The sequence below is a fragment of the Phlebotomus argentipes genome, unplaced genomic scaffold (assembly GCF_947086385.1).
Source record: "Phlebotomus argentipes unplaced genomic scaffold, Phlebotomus argentipes genome assembly contig_15, whole genome shotgun sequence".
NCBI lineage: Eukaryota > Metazoa > Arthropoda > Insecta > Diptera > Psychodidae > Phlebotomus > Phlebotomus argentipes.
Genome location: NW_026776181.1, coordinates 9,741,748 through 9,763,186, shown reverse-complemented (window position 1 = coordinate 9,763,186; position 21,439 = coordinate 9,741,748). Strand labels below are relative to the sequence as shown.

The window sequence follows — 21,439 nt, the reverse complement described above, 5'->3', positions numbered from 1 at the left end:
ACAATATAACTTTGTCCGACAAAGTGTGTTTACTAGATAAAGTCTTCATGGAGATTTCCCCAATAAAATCCTAGCAGTGCATAAGCTAAGGAAAGCGGTTGCTTAACCACTCCTTTTATACGGCATTTCCATTGACAGTAGCGACGGGAGAGAAAAGGAATCAAAAATTCCTTACATAACTATCTGGCATATTGTTCAATACAAAATGTATTACATATCTCTACTCGTAAAATAATGACACGCTCGATGGGCTGTGCATTGGGGTAAAAGGCGGCTCTTCGTAGGCAAGCTTGGAGTCTCTCCGCGGACGTAAAAACTTTACGATGAGCAAGATCTTCCTGATGAGTACCCCGTGATTTGCACAATCCAATGGTGCAATGCGACATAGAAAGCCAGCACTGAATGGGAAAACAAGGAAGAAGGGAAGCATTAGGAGGAAGAATACTTAACATTTCTTTGACATGAGGGTAACTCAGTCACACATTTGCCTCAAAATCCCTGCAACTTCCCTCTCTTTAAGGTGGCATCAAAGGACATCAAATGTGATCTAATTTATTTTCTATTGTGTAAATCCGTGTGCCTGCCAACGGAGGACGAGGAGATTGAGGAAAAATCACACTGTCGTCCCATCTCACTCCTTCGTCCCCTCCATTTGTCCCTTCGCCCAAATCCCGAGACGCAGACTTTGGATTTTACAGGCACTAAGACGATCTCTAGTGTCTTTTTTTTATACTAAAATCCACCCCTCTTTTAATTTTTGTGCACACACAGAGTGAGATGATGAAGTAAATTGTCGCCTGTTGAACACGTGGAGGAAAGGACGCAAACAAGGCGGAAAGAGAAATAACAATATATTTTCATCCTCTAAAATTCAGTCCTTTTGTCAATTGATGCGGAATGAAGAGAAAAAAAAGTAACAGCAATATTAAAAACATCAGAGAATGAGGATTTTGTAATTTATGTTGCAGTGAGCACAGACATGGATAGGTAAGGAAATAGAGTGTGTGCTTCATGACCCATCTTGGCGTCGCCAGGAGTAATTAAGGCCTTATCATTTGCTACTTCAAACATACTTTACGACTCTTTATGTTGCAATTGTCATTTCAAGAGTAAGACCTTCTTGAGAAATTGGCATATTTCCTCTTTTATGCCCACTTTTTGTCTTCGCACACGCATTGATTTATATAGAGTAAATGATGATTGACAAACACCTCAAAGACGCGCCATGGGACATTAAGTTCGAGACATTTATAACATTGAAGGATCCTCGGGATCTACAAAAACACAGTACAGAAATTAACACACACATAAATTACGGTATTGAACAAAGTGAGACACTTCAAGTTCATAATATTCCGCCCAGTCTGTCTTTCTCATTATAGATCACACACGCTAGCCAATGAATTCCCCCATAATGAGCCATTATGTAGATGGCAAAGGTAGAGGAAGGAATTCCATGGAAGAAAGAGACATTACACAATAATTGCAAATGCATTTTTTCCCCAATGAATCGAACCTCCTCCAGATGTCACATAAAAGTGAAATTCACGTGGTAAGCTGGTGACCGAGAAAAAAAACATGAGACGTAAGAAGTATTCAGCAATCAATACAGAGAAATAGATCACACAATGCACAAGAGAAGAAAGTTGTTCAGCCAAGAAGAAGTAGCCAAGAGGGACATGAAGAAAAAATTCACCATCTTGCATTCTATTGTTGTGATTTTCATCTTGTCACAGGTCCACAGAAAAATTTTGCAAGCTGCAAGCTTACAGTGAAATCGTCCCTCAACATTTTTTTTTCTTTACCTGCAAACACTAAATGCAATAACACTCTGCGTCTCGCTCTCTCTCCTAGCCAGACTGCCGCTTCAGAGGTAAGAAAAATATAACACAAGTCGAGAAGAGGCGAAAAAAAAACAGTGAAGAAGGCAGCAGGAAGGCAAAAGGGTGGTGGTTTTGATGGAGACGAAGAAGAGTGGCCCCCATGAAAGAGCCCAAAACATCTGCCACACTCACACACAATCACATCAAAAAGTGTCCGGATCTTTTCGGTCTCTCTCTCCATTGTTGTTGTCTTGCTATTATTACCATTTTTTTCATTAACTTCTTTTTGAGTTGGAGAAAAAATAAGACAAGATTCTTAGCCTCTTCCTTCTCCAGGTAGAAAAAGGACGCGAGTTTGCGTCGCAGATGGAGAAAGTGTGCTTTTCAGGCACGGACGCAGGGAAGTGCCCACGATACCTGATGTTTTGAGCGGATGTCAATAAATGATTTCTCTTAAAATCACTTTTTGTTTTTTTTAAGTATCATTGACCTAAAACAGCAGTGTTTAGAAGAACACTGTCAAGATGTACAAAGACGCAGTAGAAATGCATTGTTCTTGCAGAAATGAAGACTGAAAAGAACATAAACAGAATATTGCGGTGAATATAATTCATTTCTTGCACACGAATCTTTCCTTTCCATATTTTGTTACGCCCATGTTTTAAGCAAAGAGACCGAAAGTGGGCCAATAACCCAGAAATTAAAATTAGCTCAATTAAATAAATTACATTCCTAAACTTCCATATCAAGAATTCATCTGTGAGGCTCCGTTTAAAGGAAGTACACACACTGCACAAAAGTACAAATATCAAAATCGTCCAAATATTTGAATAGGACGGAAAGTCTCGGGCGGAGTTTGTATGAATTGCACTGTGCAAATATCACGGAGAAAATCAAAATACCAGATAAATGCATTGCGCGACCTTTGTGCAATATTTAATTGGAGATTAGACGATCCTTCGTGCGTTATTAATCACGTCAATTTACCGTAATTTGTCACTGAAGACGCCTTGTGCCGGGGAACAACGAGAAAAATATAATCTGCCAGTATTATCTGGTCGGAAGAAAGGCGAAAAAGGGAAATTTTTCGGGGTGTGTGCGCAAAGCTGAAAAATTTATCCTTCTTCCAAGAATCCCCTCATCAGTAAAGCATTTATAATAACACAACCATGATCCATAAAACAAACACAATTTCGATGGCACAACAAAGGCTAAGATAAATGAATTTGCCTTCCTCTTTCTCTCCCCATGCCCGAGGTGTGGATACAAATGTCTGTGAGACAGATATTTCGGCACGGAATTTCACTGTGAAAAATCCTACAAGTGGTTTTCTGTCTGCAACCTTCAACTCGCCTCTCCCTTCAGGCAATTCCTTTGTGAAATTGCTCGCGTCTCAGGAAGAGAAATCTCCAAACCTTCTAATCCTTTTTTCCGTCTCACGTTTTCAACCACAAAACAAACCCTCGGAAAAAAACACACACTATCCAAAAGGTGATATAAGAAACTTTCCCCTTCTCACCCTCTCGCTGGATGTGTAAATCCCTTTTTCAGTTCCTCGATCAACGTGAAATTTATATCTTTCCACACGGATTTCTCCTTTGCGCCTCTCTGTGAAATCAATTTAATGTGGATCCTGAAAAATGCCACACATTGCATAGCAAATTTAATGCAATTTATTAAATTGCACGGTGAAGTTGATAAATTATCTGGCATTGCTTCCTCAAATAAAGCCAGCGACATTGCCAAAGAGGGGCGAGAGAAATGTTGAAGATCATCCCCTTCCCAGAAGGTCCAGAAAGTTCCGCGTGACGAAGATCTCCTGCGAAGACACAAACTCAGCAGGACCCTCCAAATCGCACACAATACAATTTCCCACCCATTGATCAAGGGTAGAAAACCGACGAGCGGCGAGAGAATGTCTTGCAGCACGTGCGATTCCTTTCCGCTGGAGAAGAAGATCACTTTCGTCCTTTGTCGATTTCCCTCCCTTGCCTGTCAATGCCACCAATGATCACGGGCGGCAAAAAATGCCGGCATAATGTGAGAAATGATTTAAGGAGAAGAGAAATTTCTGACCATGTAATTTGCCTCTCACGCTCCCTCCTAATTTTCCTCTTCTTTCACTTTCACCCCAAATTTCATTGCTCTTGCCACTGAAATCTCAGTGAAATATTGCTGATCAAGCCCAAAAACCCGTGAGAATTTCTCGTTATGCTAAATCCACACAAGACTAGACCTCGTAAATATCAACTAAAACCCATCAGATAACACGCAATTTCAAAAGAACGCCCAAAATGCGAAATTCGTCAACTTTATTATTTGCACACTCAAATGAGATCAAAACGATTTTTCGCCCCAATAAAGTGACACTGCAAAGTCCATAAAATTTAATGTCTCACTTTTCACATTCAGCCCGAAAAAATTGCACATTCAATTTTTACCGTAACACTTTATATGATATGATAAGTCTTTAGTAACAATTCAAAGTACTTAACACCATCCATTTGGCGTGACATAAAAAAACCTTGTATTGAGATGATAATGATGAAATGGGCAATAAACAATAATAAATTTGATTTTGTAATTGAATTCCAGGAAATTCATCATTTTTTTTTATACATTCAACCCATTATTTCTTATCCCAAACTCTTAATCCTCTTCTGAGAATCTGTTTTTATATTGACTCTAGAGATTGAAAATTTAGGGATAAAAGCGGACGCGATTAATATTGCAAAGGGACTTTGATTAGAGGCCATGAAAATGTTTTTTTCCACTGTACTTATGCCCAAATATTCAGCTATGGAATGACTGTTCTATTGAGAATATTTACAAAATCCTAAATTCACGCAGGAGTTTTTACGAAATTCTACCATCACAAGCGAATGATTCAGTGTAAAAAGAAAATAATAATTGCAAAGATTAATCAAAAATCTATTTCTTGAATCTCTCCTTCTTCTCCGCTTTTAATTATTTCCAATTCACTACGGATCAAAAATATTAACATGATTACACAGTGGATGAAAATTGCTTCTATTAAGTAAATCCCTCACTATTAGTCATTATTACAATCTTCGCTCGGGCCAAAAGATTTCATGCAATTCACCGGAATTCGTTGAATTCCAACGTGAAAGTTGTCAACACTGAGTTTTGGCCTTCTTCTTTTTCCTTTCACATCTCTTCTGCACCACATGGCGAAGAAATACAATAAATTTGCAAGAATTGCATTGTTCACTCTTGCATTTCTCTCCTCTCCTTTTTGTCCTGCATCACCTTTTTTCTTCCATCTTACACAAACGGTGACGCACCGAGAGGAGGGTGAAAATCCATCAAATGAGCAGGAGAAAGCCAAGAGGGAGAAAATATTTCACGCGGAAATTGTGCTCTTCGATCAATAATGCCAATAATTCCTCCTCATTTCGTTCTTCTTGCGACCCAGACAAGAGTAATAAATAAAAATGATTATCTTCCTATATGAGTTATCCCATGAGCCGTTTTAATTCCTCTTTTATTATGAGATTTTACATTTATCTGGCAAAATCATTGCCTCGACACTTTTGCACGTTTTTAATATTCCTCTGTCTCTGCAATATATTTTATCATGTAAAAATATCAAATGATAGCAAGATGAGTTAAGGTACAACGACCTGGCGGTAGTTTATATCCTCAGACTCTTCAAATAAAGGAAAATGATTTATAATTCATATCATATCCATAAAATATAAGTTCAAAAGCAATTCTATCCCGCCTTTTCATACTCCATTTTGAATCCACTATTTCCCACCAGAGGGTATGCGAAATGTAAACTTCAGCGCCCTCTGCATGTTCCTCTAAACAAGTGAATGACAAGTCAAAAGAAATGTCTCCGAATGAGGTTATGTAGCAAAATACTGGAGAACAATGAAAAATGAGCTGAGAAAACGTGTGCATGAGAAAATTACCCAAAATAGTCTCTTCCGCCACACTTACTTGTCTTATGAGCTGTTTGCGGACAAATGTGTCCACAGCCTTTGGAATTCAGCCTGAAAATCACGAATAAGATCACCATTTGTTGTGATAATCACGTTCTCGAAGTTGGATGTCGCTCCCTGAAAATGAGTGAAATATTCACCATCAGTAAAGCAGGAATATCTCAGAAATGGGTCAGAATTTGAGACTCTGTGCGGTGTGGAGACTCACCCTGAGGGTCCAGTTGAGAGATCCCGTGATGAGAATACTATTTCGCTCACTTTCCGGGGAACTTTTGCCACAAAACCACTTTGAAGCACACATTATTGCACTATTCACACTTCCTCCAAACACTGTATCCATTCCTCCAGCGGGCGCTGATGGGGCGTCGATGAGGCAGAACTTGTGGTGCATGAGTCCGTCAGCTCCGTTGTACAGCAGCACAGGAATCTCTGCAAAGGAACAAACAGAAGGAGATTAGTGAGTGATGCAACATGTTCTGGGGTCACTTTGGCACGCACTCTTCATCAGGTCGGGAATCTGGGAGCCTGTGGAGCACGCCAATGAGTTATCCGCGACCACGCGCACCCGAACTTGGCGCTCCTGTGCCCTCCGGAGGGCGTTGGCGACTTCAATGCATGTCAGAACGTAAATGGCCAAGTCAATGGAAAATTTTGCACTGTCGATCTTTTTCGCGATTTCCTTAAACACATTGCTCGTGGTCATGCTGCGAGTGCCCGGACAATTGATTTCACGACACTTCTGGCTGCACACGAGGGGATTCATGAAGAGGACCTTGTGGATATTTGAGGAATTTCCACGAGACTCCTTCAGCCACTTGTACACGATGTAGGCAGTTTGTGAAAAAGCCACAATTCCCAGCAAACCTGCACATTTCCACGGAAAATCGCTACCGCCCGACATTCTACACTTAATATTCTGTCGTTTGCCACCAAAATTGCGCTCCCAGTCCACCGGATAGCCCGTGAGAGCGCCCCAGAACTTTCAGCACGTGTCGGAAACGAACAAAATGAGATCCCACTGACCCGTAAGTACACACTCTTGCAATGGTGAGAAAAATAACCTCCACTGATCGATTTGTCGGTCAAATCGATGAATCCACCATCTGGGCTCGAATTTCCGTGCCCCAGTCACGAGATGGCGACGCCGTCTTTGAGGTTATACATCAACTTCCTGGACAAAAACACACAATTCGCCTTTAAATTCTTTAATCGCATTTACAGCGTAATTATCAATCAAGACTCCGTAACAGCAAGTTTGATGTCATCCAGATAAGTGTCCATTTGATTCTCAATAGCTAGAATGTGGCCCACATTGCAATTTTGATTTCCGATAAAAGTCACAATAAGAGGGAGTTTGTTCATCTGGACAATCTGCAATATCCCCAAAAAAAACAAGGTTTTCAGTACAGGATTCTCTAGCAGAAACACCACTTCATTACCTGATAGTTGGAGTACATGCAGATAATGTTTCTATTCTTCCCCAAACCCAGTTTGCTAGCTTGATCCGTGGCATTTGTGAAGGTGGACAGGAATGTCGCTTTCAGCGCCAATTCAGGCACTCTTTCACCCGTGACAGTCACGAGAGGCACTCCATCCCGATCCGTGATTGCGATGCAATGCAATCCGGAGACTCTAAAACGTAAACAAAAGGAAGAGATAGGATTTTGGGCATTCTCTGCCTTTTTGACGATGTAATTTCAGGAAGTACTTGTGCAGGAGGCCGTTGAAGAACCTCTTGATGTCGTCCGTCATGCTCTTGCAGTGATAATGTGATTGGAAATGCGGAAAAAAACACTTTTATTAAACAGTATTATTGTTTTCTCCACTTACACTTTGACATTTAGAAACGCCTGTCAAATGTTGCGCATACTCACCACTTTTCACCACTTTGCCACATTTGAGTGGCTTCTCAGCATAAATTGAAAAGAAACGCTAAGTATATTGCATTTTGGAATTAGAAATGCGCGAAATTTATTCAATAAGAACATTTATTTTAACATCAACTACCTTAGCATAAATAAATAATATAGTAAACATGTATATTCTCATATCTTTTCTCATTCTTTTTGCTTTTCACTGTCTTATTCCTCTGCCCTTCGCGAGGAGAGCATTTTATAGCTTCACAATTAATTTCTAGGCATGAAATGTCTACATTTTAGTTAATTTTCATTACTTTTTTTTTAATGATAAAACACCATCGTTCTCAGTATGGCAAAATTGTACTTTATCCTTACATGAATAAACAAAATTATGACATGAAACGTGTTAAAATTCCTTTAATAATACTTGTTTGATTTACATATTTTTATCTCTATTCTTTGAATACATTTTGTGACATTTAGATTTTACACAATTTTAAACCATTAACTTCTTCAAATAGACATAGAGAAATCATAACTAATATTTATCGAATATGAGATGATTTACACATCTAAATAATTTACGATCTTAAGGCACTTTCTTGGGATTCTTCATTTTAACATTTAATCAACAATTGTATTTCTCACTATTTTATCCGATTCTAAAATCTATTCAAGGATTTTTCTTTAAGTCAAAGATTAAAACACAAATTACATGATGATATTCACATTTACTAAAACATTTTTCCTCATCCTACAATTCAGAGACACTCTTCATTTCATCTCATATCGCATTTCTTCACACCCATTCCATCCACTTTCTCTCAATAGAAGAAAAACCAACACTCTTGGAGAGGAGAAAATATGTTTATCATTGTGTTTTTGAGCTAATTATGAGCATGATTGCTAGTTTTTCGTCTTTCTTTCCTTCATAGCGCTATTGTTTCAGCTAAAGAGGAAGAAACTGTGCACTTCTCTCTCTCTCTCTCTCTCTCTCTCTCTCCCACACACTTTGTCTCTATGCAACATTTATCGCTTTGGCCCCATTAAATTTCTGAAAGTATCCAGGTGATCCAAAAAGATCCACCATCTAGAAATAGTAGAAAGACATGTTATCAAACAACATTCCTCAAGACCACACCTACGGAAAATGGAACAGAAGCAATGCTAAACAGATTGTCGTGTCTTGTGATTATGGTGTTTTCTTCTTACATCCCGAACTCATGAACAGAGAGATTCAGAGAAGCCCCTTTCTTCTTTTTGCAAAACCATCCCAATGTAATTGAGGGTTTCTCGATAAATTCATAACATTTTTCCTTCTCAATTCTACTAAAACATAGAAATTGTACAGAAAATTCTAGTGAATAATGCGACTTAGATTGTCCTAAAATTATTCAGATTTGTAGCTAACTTATCGAACATAGTATGAGAGTGTGTGTTGTGTAATGTGTGATAGCGTGAGAAATTGCATGATCTCTAGAGCCTATTTAATCGCTAACCTGACTGTCATCGGAATCAGATTCTGAGTCATAATCACTCTCAGGCGGTGTCAGTGGTTCCGCTCCTCCGTGGGCCAAATGTCTCATTAAAATCTGCATTCAAGAGATAAATCATATCGTTAGTCATTTGCATTCGAACAACAATCAATCTCAATTTGACACTCACCTGATTTCGGTTGATTGCAGCAAATTGATAAGCCGTCATGCCACCAAATGTGCACTTCTCCAAATTGATTTTCGGACACTCCGTTATCAGAAAGCTCACAAGACGCTCATCTTCTTGACTCACGGCTATGTGAAGTGGAGTCTCACCGCTTTTTCCCTCCTGTGAAAGAAGAAGTGGAAAGTGTAATTAGAAAACATCCTTTTTTCTACTACGCCTCTTAAGCTCCGCCCACGCAAATGCTCCGCCCATTTCGTCATGCATTACTCTTAAATCACTGCAAATTTCACTTACCCCGGCATTGATATCAGCTCCACACCACACAAGATGTCGAAGAATGTCAACGTGTTTTCCTCGTGCAGCCAAATGAACACAATTTTCACCTGAAATGACATTAACCAAGAAAAACAAGATTATTGAATAGCCGAAAACAAGTTGTGCAGGAAGAAAAATCACACAAGTTCATCGAGAGACGAATTTATAAGATGAATCAAGCACATTCTTAACCTTTAGATATTCTCTTAGGAAACAGTTTCACTTCACAGACATTGTGGGAAATTACGCTGTGATGTCAATCACGAAAAATTTATCTCAACACAATAGAATACATTTATACAGAATCTCCTTCTCAACTTGATCATCAACACACTGAACATTGTATATATTTTCTTTAAAAAATTTTTATTGAAGAGGCCAAAGAGTGGATATTTGTGTGAAGAGTGAGAGAAAAAAAAACTAGTCTCTTCAAGCTTACTTCACAGACAGAAAATCCCCAAGAAAATTTGACATCTTCCGAATTTCATTAACACCTAAAAATTTCTGACGGTGGGTGTGGAGAAATCCACGCAAAAGAGCCTCTCTTATATGCGTCTTAGCAACATCATATGAGCAGCTCATTATCATAGAGAAGAATATGAGATTGATATTGATGTGATTCTCTGATATCATCGTCGCACTCCCACATTTTCGAAGGCACACAACTCAGAAGGCATTCACGTATCGCAATTCTGCAATAAAATACACACACTCAGTAAGCCCAATCATAACATTCCTTAATTCAGTTCCGCAAACACAGTCGCGAGACACCAGTTGAGACGCTGAGAAATGAAGTGAGGTGAACAAAACAAATGATCACTCAATATGAGATCATTGTGTCTCATATTCTGATCTCTCTCTCCTCCTCAAAGTAAGTCTCAAAGTTCCTGGAAAACTGTGAAGAATTCTGAGATCATGATCTCCTTGAATGCATTCACGATCGTCTCTTGTCGCACGTCATGCAAATTTCCCCACATGATACTCTATCAACTAAGATCACGATTGCGGATTAAAGAGAAATTTCATAGAGAGCACAAATGATATTTATTTATTCAATTTTACCCTAAATTATAAATTCATACACACGCGAATGGACGTCAATGGAATGCCCTGCACGCAGGCAAGTCTCTATCGCAGTGAAAACAACTGCATCGATTTCTATCAACTATTTGAAAGCGTGCAAAAACATGCGGACTTTGATCGCGCACTTTGAAAAAAGGAAGTGTATCCTCAAAAGACACTGTCAAGTATAATCTTTCGACAATATTCAGATATTGAAGGCTATTAATGCTAATGCTGTTGTAATCCTCTCCCATAGAGATAGATTATATAATTGACTAATAAAAGCGTTTATTGAAACCCTCTCAAACTGTCTATTGTTGTAGTTGCACTTGAAAGTTCACCCCTCCCTTCTAGACTAATTGATTTCTAAGCGTTTGCACTTTTCATTTACCTTGAATTGTATTTTATTGTCAATAGAGAAGATCTTTCAGCATGATTGCATAATGACACCTTCTCATCTCATCCATTACAACTAGGAAGTCTTGATCAAATGTATACATGTAATCTGTAGAAGTTTTGTTTTCCCCAATAAATTTATTCACTTTCCCACAATATCAAAGCATGAAAAGGTGAAGAAAAAACATCAATAAATCTTATCTAGATATTGAAATTGTACGCTGTCTATTTTGAATGTGTAATTTAAAATTGAATTATAAGAAAAGTAAGAGTAAATCTTTATCAAGACAAGCATGTGTGAAGCATTAAAGTCATAAAACTGATTCTTATTATAACGTATGACTTCACGCAAGGTCGTGACATTTTGGAAATTCTGTATTGGACAATACAGAGAAGATTATTTTTAGCCACATCGAGATTAGAATTCCACATTCAAGTTGAGTGTTCTCTTGTATTTTTGTGGCTCCAAAGCATAGAAAAAAAAAAACGAATGAAATATTGCGATGAAATTCATCAATGATTTCACACCATCTTATCAGCCAATCTCACCCATTGTGGTAATTGATTTTGAGAACGAGACCTCATAAATTTTTCACTGCTGACTTGCAAGTCCAATTGAAAGTCCAGTGAAACACCACAAGCGCCCACAACACCATTGCCTGTGTGGATGATTTTTGTGAAAGAAACAAATCACCCCCGCGTGCTTTGCCTGCCCAAGAGATTACTGGAGGAATTTTTTATTCCTCCATCAAGTTTCAACTGGATATCGCAGTGTCGCGATCATACAAACACAATATCCATTATCTCTTATCGCACCGCCAAATTGCCACGAACTCATGTGTGCCAGCGCGCGCTTAGTGTGTGAAAGAGAGAAAATCCGCCTTTGGCATTAACAATAAAAATTGGATTTCCCAATTGCGTTTCATGCATTTAACTGTGCGCTTTGGAGAAGATTAAAAATTCATAAGGGTGATTGACAATATTTTAGAGATGATTTTCTTATCTCGATCTCCCCGTAGATATAGAGAGAAAAGGCCAGAGCAATTAGCAAAACATAACATCCTGTCTGACTGAGAAATTCACTTCAGTAGAGCGCGGAAAAAAAGAAGCATCGCGGTTTGTGTGTGGAATCGATTAAAATTGCAAAATAAGTGGGTATATAATGTAGAAATTCCCGGGATTTTACAGCAAATTCTGATGGTGTAACACAAAACGAGAGAGAGAGATCACTCACCGCGGAGATCTTTCCGTTTTTCCGATGCTAAAGAGGGCATCGAACAAGGCCACTTGGAGACTCTATCTTGGCCTCTCTGACTATCGTTCTTCGGGCCTCAAAAACAACATCCTCATGGGAGTCACAAAACACCCAAAATTCCCCACACTCTTACACAAAATCAGCCGAGAAAAAAAGAAACCATTCTATTCATGGCATAGAGCATTTTCTCAAGTGGTTCACACTGATAGTGCGAAACCTCATTTCGGATTGGAGACTGTGTGCAAAGAGCTGAAAAAACCATCCACCACTTCAGGACTTTACTAAATCGCTAAATTGTGCCACATTTTTTTCCCAATTGTCTGTACTTCCCTGACCAGCAGCAAAGAATGCCACCAAATTGCCAATGTCTCTGCTTACAAACACACTTTCAAAAGACAAGTCAAATAGGAATTTCCCAATTTATAATTAAAATTTACCATCACACCAGTGACAACACATCAAGCACACATTTCTCAAGTGATATACACATCGATAATGTGAACCTTTGAAACCTGAGCAATCTGATTAGATTCTCCGAAATGTCCCCGTTTCATGGGAAAGAAAGCCAAACCTAAAAAGCGGAAAATACGTCCTTATCATTTCAACACCGAGCCGTCTATAAACCTCACGCAAAGAACCTCTTCTGAAATCCGCCCTTCTATTGAATGATGGGAAATTACTTTAAAAATATTATTACTCATTTCATAGACATTTCCTATAATTCACAACTTTTTGTTCCCTTCTCATCACGGAACATTCTTTTGCGGTGATTTACTCATAAGTTCGCAGAATTAGACCAAATTGGAGAATTACTCAAAATGACAAGTCGCACACAGTTCCGTGTGATGTGTCGCAGATTCTTTCCAAAGAAAACAAGAAAGAGACACAATAAACATATGGAATTTCCACTGGGTTTTTCTTGTCCCTCCATCTGCGCTGTTGACTTAGTATGAACGCATTAATATTAAACCCTGCAATCTTTCCACTCACAACATTTTCTTTCTCATCATCCAGACAATTGCATTTGATTTAATAATTAGAAACAAATACCAGCTAAATGATTGATCTTTGAGTTTTCCTTAATTACTGCGAAACCATATTGGTTCTGGGTAAATAGATTACCAAGTGATCCTCTCAAGTTCCTCTTGACAACATGTGTTTTCCCTTACATTACTCACAATTCTGCATGGCAACAGTTTTTTTCCCCCCACAAATGTGAACATACTTTGAGACAACAAGACATTACAATTAATCGCGTTTTGGTAATTCCAAATTGAACACAATTCGGGTTTTACCATTTTTGCGGTACATTACGAAAATTATATTCAATTTACTTCTATCGCGACACGCACAGCCTTTATAAGCCATCCTAAATAGACATGCAGACGTCTCAAAAAGACAAATACAAATCACCAAGAAGGAATTTCTATGTCATCAGCCTCGCCAGTCACATGCTTTTGCATGTCTATTTTTTCCTCCACACTATTAAAACAAGGAGAGACTGTGAGAATATTCTTGCATTTGGTGAATTTTCATATTTAGCCATTTGCCGTCTGGCATGCGCACGTTGCCAAGAAACTGCCATGAGATGATGGAAAATCGCGTGACAATCCATACTGAGAAAATTCACACAGTTTTCTCTGAATGAAAAAGGTGATGAAGAGACAGTGTTTTCCTCAACAAGATTATGCCCAGACGACTTAAAGTCTCAAAATATGGAAAACTGGGAGGTTTATTAATAGATTACATTGCGATTAAAATCACTTCTTCGCGATAATGAGAAAAATTTTGTTCGCAGAACTCATTCATTTCATCAAACAAAGACTTCAAGCGATAAGCAATTGGCAATTATAAATCATCTCTTAATATTTCTTCCAGATAAACAATCAATGACTGATGCAATTGAATTCTATTTATATCATCTTCCACCCCAAAAAAAGAATGATTTCTCCTTTCTTCATTAAGGCATTGTAAATGTGGATTTCTGTCTACAACACCTCAATTTTATAGTCTTTCTCCTTCCTCCATATTTATTGCATCGCCACATAATTAAAGAGTCTCTTTTTATTTCATTCCACGCCACATACACTACATTTTCATGCTATTTTCAAACATCTGTGTGTATTGTAAATTCCATTAGTTTCACAAGCTTGTGTCTGTGTATATCCACATTCTCGTCGCTCTGAAAGCTCTTTTGCTTGCGCGCTGTTCATTCGGTATAAAATGCCAGGCAAAATGCTGGGAAAACCCAAAAATTTTCTGTATATATTTCGCCTCCAACGCTACACACAGTCACAATGCAATTAAAACATGCTCAAGAAAGAGAACGGATCGCGTCTCTTCCCTCTCACACACAATGCCTAAAGTCTGTCTACACAGTATAATTTTATACTAGTGACTTTTTATCAAGCACTTGCAGCACAACAAAAAATCAGCACAATTTCTATATTTCCACAAAGCATTGACTGACTATTTTTTTTTACTTCTGTCCTGTTTCTATGCGTTCTTGAGCACTTACAGACCGTACAGATGTTTGGAAAAAATCTGCACACACATTTATAGGAAGGTTGTGAGAGGAAATAAAAAAAATACAATCAATGGCACACAATTGCCATTTCAATTCGCTATTCAAATGATGGAAAAATTCCAAAAAATCAATCACGAACAGCACGCTACAGAGAAGCTGTGTGTATCTCAAGACGAGTGCCAGAAAAAATTCACCAATAATAAGCAGAATTTACCGGAAGCACCTTGACAGTATATTTTTGATTATTCTCCAATTCTGCTGTTCACCTGAACAGATGTGGCAAAATATATTCATGTATTAAATATCACAAGATGCTAAATTGTACACTCGAAGAGTAAGAAAAAAAATGTAACAGGTTTTTTCGCTCGGAAATTAAATTCAAAATTTCCCCAAAGTAAAAAGTCTTCTTTTAGCCATCATTTAATAACCCATAACTGTGTGTAATTCTTTCGTGTCTTCTTCTCTGGGATTTCCCCGTCCTCAGACAAGCGGTTGCTTTTACACTTGATGAGAAGAGGAGATAAAAGAGAAAAAGTGGGCGAAAACGAATTGAAGAAGGAAGAGAGCATTAATCAAAAATTTCACTCGCAACGCTTCTAAATATGTATCACATATAAATTCTGATCATAATCACACTTTCCGGCCCATACCAAGCAATGACCCGCAATTTCCAGCCACTATGGAAAATTCGTGGAAATACCAAAAATAGCCAGGAGGGAAAAATCGATTTCTCTTGTTGAATTTTCCACTTTCTCACCCAGGCGAACACACGACATGCACTCATACTTGGGCAATTTGTGTGGGAAAGTACAGAAATATCACGCTCAAGTGGAAGAACGTCAGGAGGAGCACGGAAAATTGTACGAGAAAGGGGGTTGGAAAATATGGCTTTGAATTTCCTGTGAGTTGCGCAGGACAAAGGATGCCAAAAATAGAAAATCTATTTTACACTTGACGTATATTCCACATGGTCAGCGGCCAGGCAATCGATGGACTCGCGTGTGTGTAATTTCCATGGAAAAGAAAAATACTACTCACCATCGTAATTTCTCATATCCAAATCGCCAGGAAGTTGAATACACGGTGAATTCCTTTTCTTCTTACTGCTACTGTCTGTGAATGTGCTGTTTGCTCGGAACACATCTTGGATTTCAGTCAATGCAATTGGCACAGTCAGGGCGCGAACACACCCCAAGTCACCCTTCTCGCAGGCCAGGTGCAGCGGAGTATTTCCCTTGTAGTCCCGAATGGTGGGCTGAAAGAAGAAGCATTAAAATTAGCCACATGATGTGCAAAAAAAGATCCAACTTCCGAAATCCTCTCTGGGTCTATAAATAATTACAAAGGAATTAAGTGTCTGTGCAAAAATATCTTGGACCAAAAATTTTCTAAAAAGCAAAGTAAAGAACCAATTTGCCTATTCTCTATCTCTCATCCCAATTATAGAAACACTAAAAATATCCACCCAAACATCAAGGAAAATCAAGTCTCCAACATCGTGTGAAAATTCACACAAACACTGCCAATGGAAAAGTGTTATTCAATTCGAAAAATTTCAGCTAATTTTGAAACACACTCACACAAAAGCCCCAAAACAGAGTATTTCACTCATTTCGCTGGGCTATAAATATAATTTTCTCAGCCGTGGAATTTTTGAGAGACTCTGAGTTTTCCTCCGTCATATGAAAATTTCTATCTACGTCAAACCCAGCGTCATTCTACACTGTTTTCTCACACATGCGGAAAGAATAATCTCGAGAATATCTCATCTCTTTCTCCCTCTCATTGCATTTACTGTCTCACGCGCAAAAGCTCTTCTTGCATTTTATTAATTATACTTGTTTTTTCCAGACATCAGAAATCCCCAAAGTGAAAATGATTAAGTGAAATTTCTGCTCAGTTGAATACATTTTGCAAAAATTTCAATATCACAGACATCATCACGCCACGCACAACAGCGCGGCCGAAGGGAAGGAAGAAGAGCTCCAACTTTCTGGGTATTTCCCAGACTTGTCAACAGGTTGATCTGGTTTTGTATGAAAACAATCCCAACACGACTACACCTCTGCATTCTTCGCATACATCAATGCAAAATATAATGTCATGAGATAGTCTTTGCCAATCTCTGCTCTGTGTTTTAACCCATTATTAAATATTCCCCCTAGGCACGTTTCTTCCATAATCTCATTAAGCGATCCATTAAAAATTCATGTATAAATCTTCTGCCGAGATTCTTTAATCTTTTTTCTTCCCTCCGTGTGTCTGTGTTTTCCCAAGTCTGCTAAGTCCATTTTGTGAGCCTTTAAACCAATTCTTCGCCCAGGGATTTGTTCTTGTTGATGCTTCTCTCGCGACAACAAAGGATTCGACTAGGATTTTTAAATTTCTTTCGTTCTTTTCAAACACTTTTGCCCACGCACTGTTTCTTTACAATTCCTTTAATTGTAAAGCTTGAATCTAATCATCTACAGACTCTATTCGCGCTTTCAACAGATTATTAACTTGGATAAAAGGTCAGCATTCTAAGACGAAAATAGCATGATGTTCTAGATGATTCTCATTTATGCAGAGAAGCAATCTTGCATTCAACTTTGCACTTGCTCATTAAGTGTGCAGATCATTCATTCTTGATAGAACTGGAAATGCAATTAAACTCTTTACGTCTGCAGCGACTGCATTTCAATAATTTTTAATTATTAGCTTTAATGGCAAGACGTCACATCAATTCCCAATACGTCAATCGTCTGTACTGACCACATTTACTTGCAAATCAGTCGTTTCGTCATCTTTCCCATATGGCAACAGATGATAAATACAGCATTTACTTAGCATGAAATTGGATATTGATGGGTTAATTTGCACTCATGGAACAAACGAAATTCAGTGAGTACAAAAAGCGTTACGGAAACTTTTATTTTCCCCGCATTGTATTCACACACACCTCCCACGCAAAAATTCGCAAAATTCCCCATTTCCTTATGGAGATGAGGGAGAAAAAATTACATGTCAGTGCCCAAAGTGCGTGGAGAGATTTTTTGAAGGTGAGACTCGTAAAAAAAAACAAAACTATCTGCCCCCGACGAAGAAATTGCGGTCCAAGTACAGAAAAGTCAAGAGACAGAGAGAAAAAAAGCATAAATTGCGCTCGCCACCAATATTACTGCGTCTATAAAGTAGTATTGAGGTATATTGTGGGAATATCCCAGCGAGATGGTGTTTCGCACAATAATAGCCGTTGTGTAAAAATTGCTGATATCATTCATAATCACCTCAAATGGTGTTTCGTCGTGCAAATACCTCTCAAGCTGTCTCTCTCGCCTTGCGGACTTTCCACAATTTAATACATTACGATAGGGGAAACGCGAAATGTATGGTCACAGAGCTGCGCTCTCTCTACAAAATCCTCCCAACAACTCTACATACAGTCTAGGCCTACAGTTGTTGGCACTTCATCTCATCGGCAATTACCGCGATTGCGGTTTTCAAAACTATGGCGCAAAAACTGTTGCGATGCTGTGTGATGAAAAACAATTTGAATGTTTCACAATGTATGGATTTTCCAGGCATCGTGTTCATACCTCATTATCGCAATTTAACAAAGACGTTGGATTGAGAGAGAAAAATACTTTCCACCCACACACCCCGCGCAAATCGCCCACAAGCCAGAGTGAAACTGGAGTCTTAATGAAATCTTAGATGAAATCTTACCTCAGCGCCGGCCAAAATGAGGTTTCGCACCGTTGTGTGCTGTCCTGTGATGACGGCCAGATGCAGTGGAGTCTGGAAGAAGTCATTCTGAATGTCCAGCAGACAAGGGTAGGGATTCATTCTGATGAGAGCTCGCGCCACGTCCTCGTATCCATCCAGTATGGCCAAGTGCAGGTGTCTGGAGAAAGTGAAGGTGTTATCAACTCATAGGATCGACTGACACAAGAGAATTGAGGTGCACCCTTCCCAAGAAATAGAGACAATGGCAAGAGTCATAAAAACATATTCAAACGCAAAGACACACCAAGGGCGTCGTGATCATTGGAAAATCCTGCATGAAGGACTCTATTGAGACATTTTCTTACATAAAAAAATGCTAATTGGCACTTGGAAACTCCAGTGATTCAACATCTTTCGATTATATTCATCTCTTAGTTGTTTGACATTGTGGGTCTTTACGTCTTTTTATCGCGATCATAGACAAGAGCGCTCAGTGTATCGTGACTCAGACAATTCATTAAACTATTCTCACAGAGCCTGCCACGTGGTTTGATCGTAGTGTTTCCAAAAAAAAAAAAAATCAACTGTTCTCAGCCTAAGATCGACGATCGGAAAAACCTGATCACAGTCTTTGATCAGAGCAACCGTCACTCTTCCAAGACTCGTCGTGAATCACTAGGATTTCTCGTTAAGTCAATCTGTCTGTTGAAGACTTAAGTACCTTAAAAAATTATGACTTTAATGACTGTTGCCTGGCTTATCAGGACACTCATATCGCAATTGGTGTACCGAAGCTTCTACTAAAGCACATGCGAGAGACTTACGTGTCACCATCTGCATTTTGGAGATAGTACATCTCCCATGGCTCCTGGACGGCAGGTACAATGTCGCATGTCTGTGGCTTTGGATCGATCGCCCTCTTGGCACTCTTCTGCCCACTCAGGTTGTTCACGGGCTGGCTGAGGCTCAGATTGCAGAACCACTCCGACACGTTGTCGTTCACCTCGCGGTCCAGCAGCATTTGTCCGGATGACACGAGCCCGCTGTCTGAGATGACGCCCGAGTCGAGGGCGCTGCACGTGTTGCTGATCTTCTGGCTGGGCCTGTTGTCCTGCTGTTGGCTCCTCGAAGCGTTGTCTGGCGCGCTGCTGATGTTGGAGCCTTTGCCCTCGTCGCTCTGTATCTCACTCAGAGACATGCACTGTTCGGATGACATAAAGCCCGAATCTCCGCCTTGGGACACCTCAAAGTCGCAATGCTTGTCCAGGTTTTTCCTCTCCTGTGCCTCACTCGTCGTCGCCTTCGGATCCCACATGTTGAATGAACAAGTTCGCCAATTTATCTCTCAGTTTTAGCAACACAACAAAAGAAAGTCTCTCTCTCCTGCAGCCCCGCCACAAGAACAAGAATATCTAAGAGCTGCTCGCCACACAACACACGACACTTGTGCTGCGAGAATGCCAGACGGTGAAAATCCCACACGAGGAAAATTGTTATTTTATATTAAAAGTCCCAAGTATTCACAAGATGGCGAATCCGCTGTGAAACTTTCCACTTGAGATTTCAGTGGCCTCCCAGAGTGGGGAATATCTATTGCACAACACTATCAAGCGGAATATTGATAACACACGATCCTCTGCTGTGATTCAATAACATAATTACTCCGATGTCGTACATAAGAATGTCGTATCGTGAGCACACAAATTGCAAGCAGAGAATGTACAAAAAATACTACGTCTCAGCGCAAAAACACGTCTTTTCCACTCAACATCACCTCGAGAACTGACAATTGAAAGTTTTCGTCGTGCGACTTCACCCGAAGTGGCGTGGAAGCGTGCGCTCCGTGAGAGTGTGTGCGTGTGTGGTGAATAACCTGTGGTGGGAATTTTTCTACAGAAAGGGAAAAAGTCCACCGCTGGAGGGCAGACGCGCATTGTATTTTCCCGCCAAAAAGGAACGTGATTTTTGTCATGAAATCCCTCGTGAAATCCCATTTTGCCATCAATTTCCTGGTAACATTTCGCAAAAATCCACACCGTGGGTACACGGATTTCCGAGAAGACTCGGACTGAATGTCTGCTGAATGAGTGACTGTGTTGGAAATGTGTAACCACAGGCATCCAAAGTCTAAACCGCAAAGTGTGTTCATTTTTGAAAAATTGTCAAATTCTACCCTACTTCGCGCAAAATAAATTCTCCTGTGGAAAGAACGTGCTTCAATCGCACGATACTCAATTCGAATTAATGAAAACATAAAATATTTTCTGTGACATCACTCTTTCACTTCGACATGACCCAGTTGACCTTTGACTCCATGCCAAGTGTTGTTCAAATCATTAAAAAAAATTTTTATGTATTTTTCTTCCATTGAATAAAAGTTTTTCTGAAAATTACTTTCTAGCAACGCGCAATGAGAAATGAAGAAATTAGCATAACAAAGCTTTTAGTTTGAATTGTGATCGACCAGCCAGTTCGTCTCTTCGCGGGAAAATGGTCACATTTCATATTTACTCATTTCTACCTTTGTTCAACTCGCCTGACTTGCCTACAATTTCGTAGAGGGATAAAGTTTAATTACATCGCGCTGAAGGCACACAAAGAAGCCAATATAGAGACGATGAGTAGTGTGTAATAAAATTGAAGAATGATGCGCCACGGGAATTTCACTGTAATACACTTTTTAGCTTGTGTGGCGGCTGTTTGGAAAGTCCCAGAGAGTGGAGGCCTCAAAAGGCAAGAATTTCCGTGCATTGACTAAATATAATCCCACTCCCGAGCTGGAGCCCGCGTCTTTAGATGCACACACATCCAAATGAGTGCTATTGGAGGTCAGACCACAAGCAAAGGGGCACCGCGGACCGCCA

At 39.4% G+C, this 21,439-nt stretch overlaps 3 protein-coding genes across 4 annotated transcripts; all 3 read right to left on the bottom strand.

Annotated features, from left to right (window-relative positions):
- Positions 1-282: 282 nt before the first annotated feature.
- On the bottom strand, positions 283-6,720 carry LOC132263345 (mitochondrial cardiolipin hydrolase). Of its 2 annotated transcripts, none has more exons than XM_059763066.1 (4): positions 6,290-6,720; positions 6,000-6,220; positions 5,790-5,908; positions 283-398 (listed from the first exon to the last, which is right to left on the bottom strand). In XM_059763066.1, exons 1-3 carry the CDS (start codon positions 6,690-6,692, stop codon positions 5,795-5,797), a joined length of 738 nt encoding a protein of 245 aa, XP_059619049.1. In that variant the 5' UTR covers positions 6,693-6,720; the 3' UTR covers positions 283-398; positions 5,790-5,794. The 2 variants fall into 2 exon arrangements, with proteins under 2 accessions (XP_059619049.1, XP_059619048.1); XM_059763065.1 differs by lacking the exon at positions 283-398 and adding an exon at positions 5,310-5,710.
- A 260-nt stretch (positions 6,721-6,980) lies between these two features.
- Positions 6,981-7,640, bottom strand: LOC132262212 (ragulator complex protein LAMTOR3 homolog). The gene is made up of 3 exons (XM_059761395.1): positions 7,500-7,640; positions 7,231-7,423; positions 6,981-7,162 (listed from the first exon to the last, which is right to left on the bottom strand). Exons 1-3 carry the CDS (start codon positions 7,541-7,543, stop codon positions 7,025-7,027), a joined length of 375 nt encoding a protein of 124 aa, XP_059617378.1. The 5' UTR covers positions 7,544-7,640; the 3' UTR covers positions 6,981-7,024.
- Positions 7,641-8,051: 411 nt separating this feature from the next.
- On the bottom strand, positions 8,052-20,354 carry LOC132262059 (NF-kappa-B inhibitor cactus-like). The gene is made up of 7 exons (XM_059761186.1): positions 19,400-20,354; positions 18,576-18,753; positions 15,906-16,122; positions 9,607-9,695; positions 9,316-9,474; positions 9,150-9,242; positions 8,052-8,740 (listed from the first exon to the last, which is right to left on the bottom strand). Exons 1-7 carry the CDS (start codon positions 19,888-19,890, stop codon positions 8,669-8,671), a joined length of 1,299 nt encoding a protein of 432 aa, XP_059617169.1. The 5' UTR covers positions 19,891-20,354; the 3' UTR covers positions 8,052-8,668.
- Positions 20,355-21,439: the final 1,085 nt, after the last annotated feature.

Bases quoted from the DNA above. Each gene is read 5' to 3' on its own strand.
- LOC132263345 (XM_059763066.1), bottom strand. From the start codon at position 6,692: ATGTCGGGCGGTAGCGATTTTCCGTGGAAATGTGCAGGTTTGCTGGGA. The intron at 6,221-6,289 runs GTGCGTGCCAAA...GTTCCTTTGCAG, and splicing joins GATTCCCGACCTGATGAAGA to AGATTCCTGTGCTGCTGTAC. The intron at 5,909-5,999 runs GTGAGTCTCCAC...ACTCATTTTCAG, and splicing joins CTCTCAACTGGACCCTCAGG to GGAGCGACATCCAACTTCGA.
- LOC132262212 (XM_059761395.1), bottom strand. From the start codon at position 7,543: ATGACGGACGACATCAAGAGGTTCTTCAACGGCCTCCTGCACAA. The intron at 7,424-7,499 runs GTACTTCCTGAA...TTTACGTTTTAG, and splicing joins TTCAACGGCCTCCTGCACAA to AGTCTCCGGATTGCATTGCA. The intron at 7,163-7,230 runs GTAATGAAGTGG...GGGATATTGCAG, and splicing joins GCATGTACTCCAACTATCAG to ATTGTCCAGATGAACAAACT.
- LOC132262059 (XM_059761186.1), bottom strand. From the start codon at position 19,890: ATGTGGGATCCGAAGGCGACGACGAGTGAGGCACAGGAGAGGAAAAAC. The intron at 16,123-18,575 runs GTAAGATTTCAT...TTCTTCTTTCAG, and splicing joins TCATTTTGGCCGGCGCTGAG to CCCACCATTCGGGACTACAA. The intron at 8,741-9,149 runs GTTAGCGATTAA...TACTATTTCTAG, and splicing joins CTGATTCCGATGACAGTCAG to ATGGTGGATCTTTTTGGATC.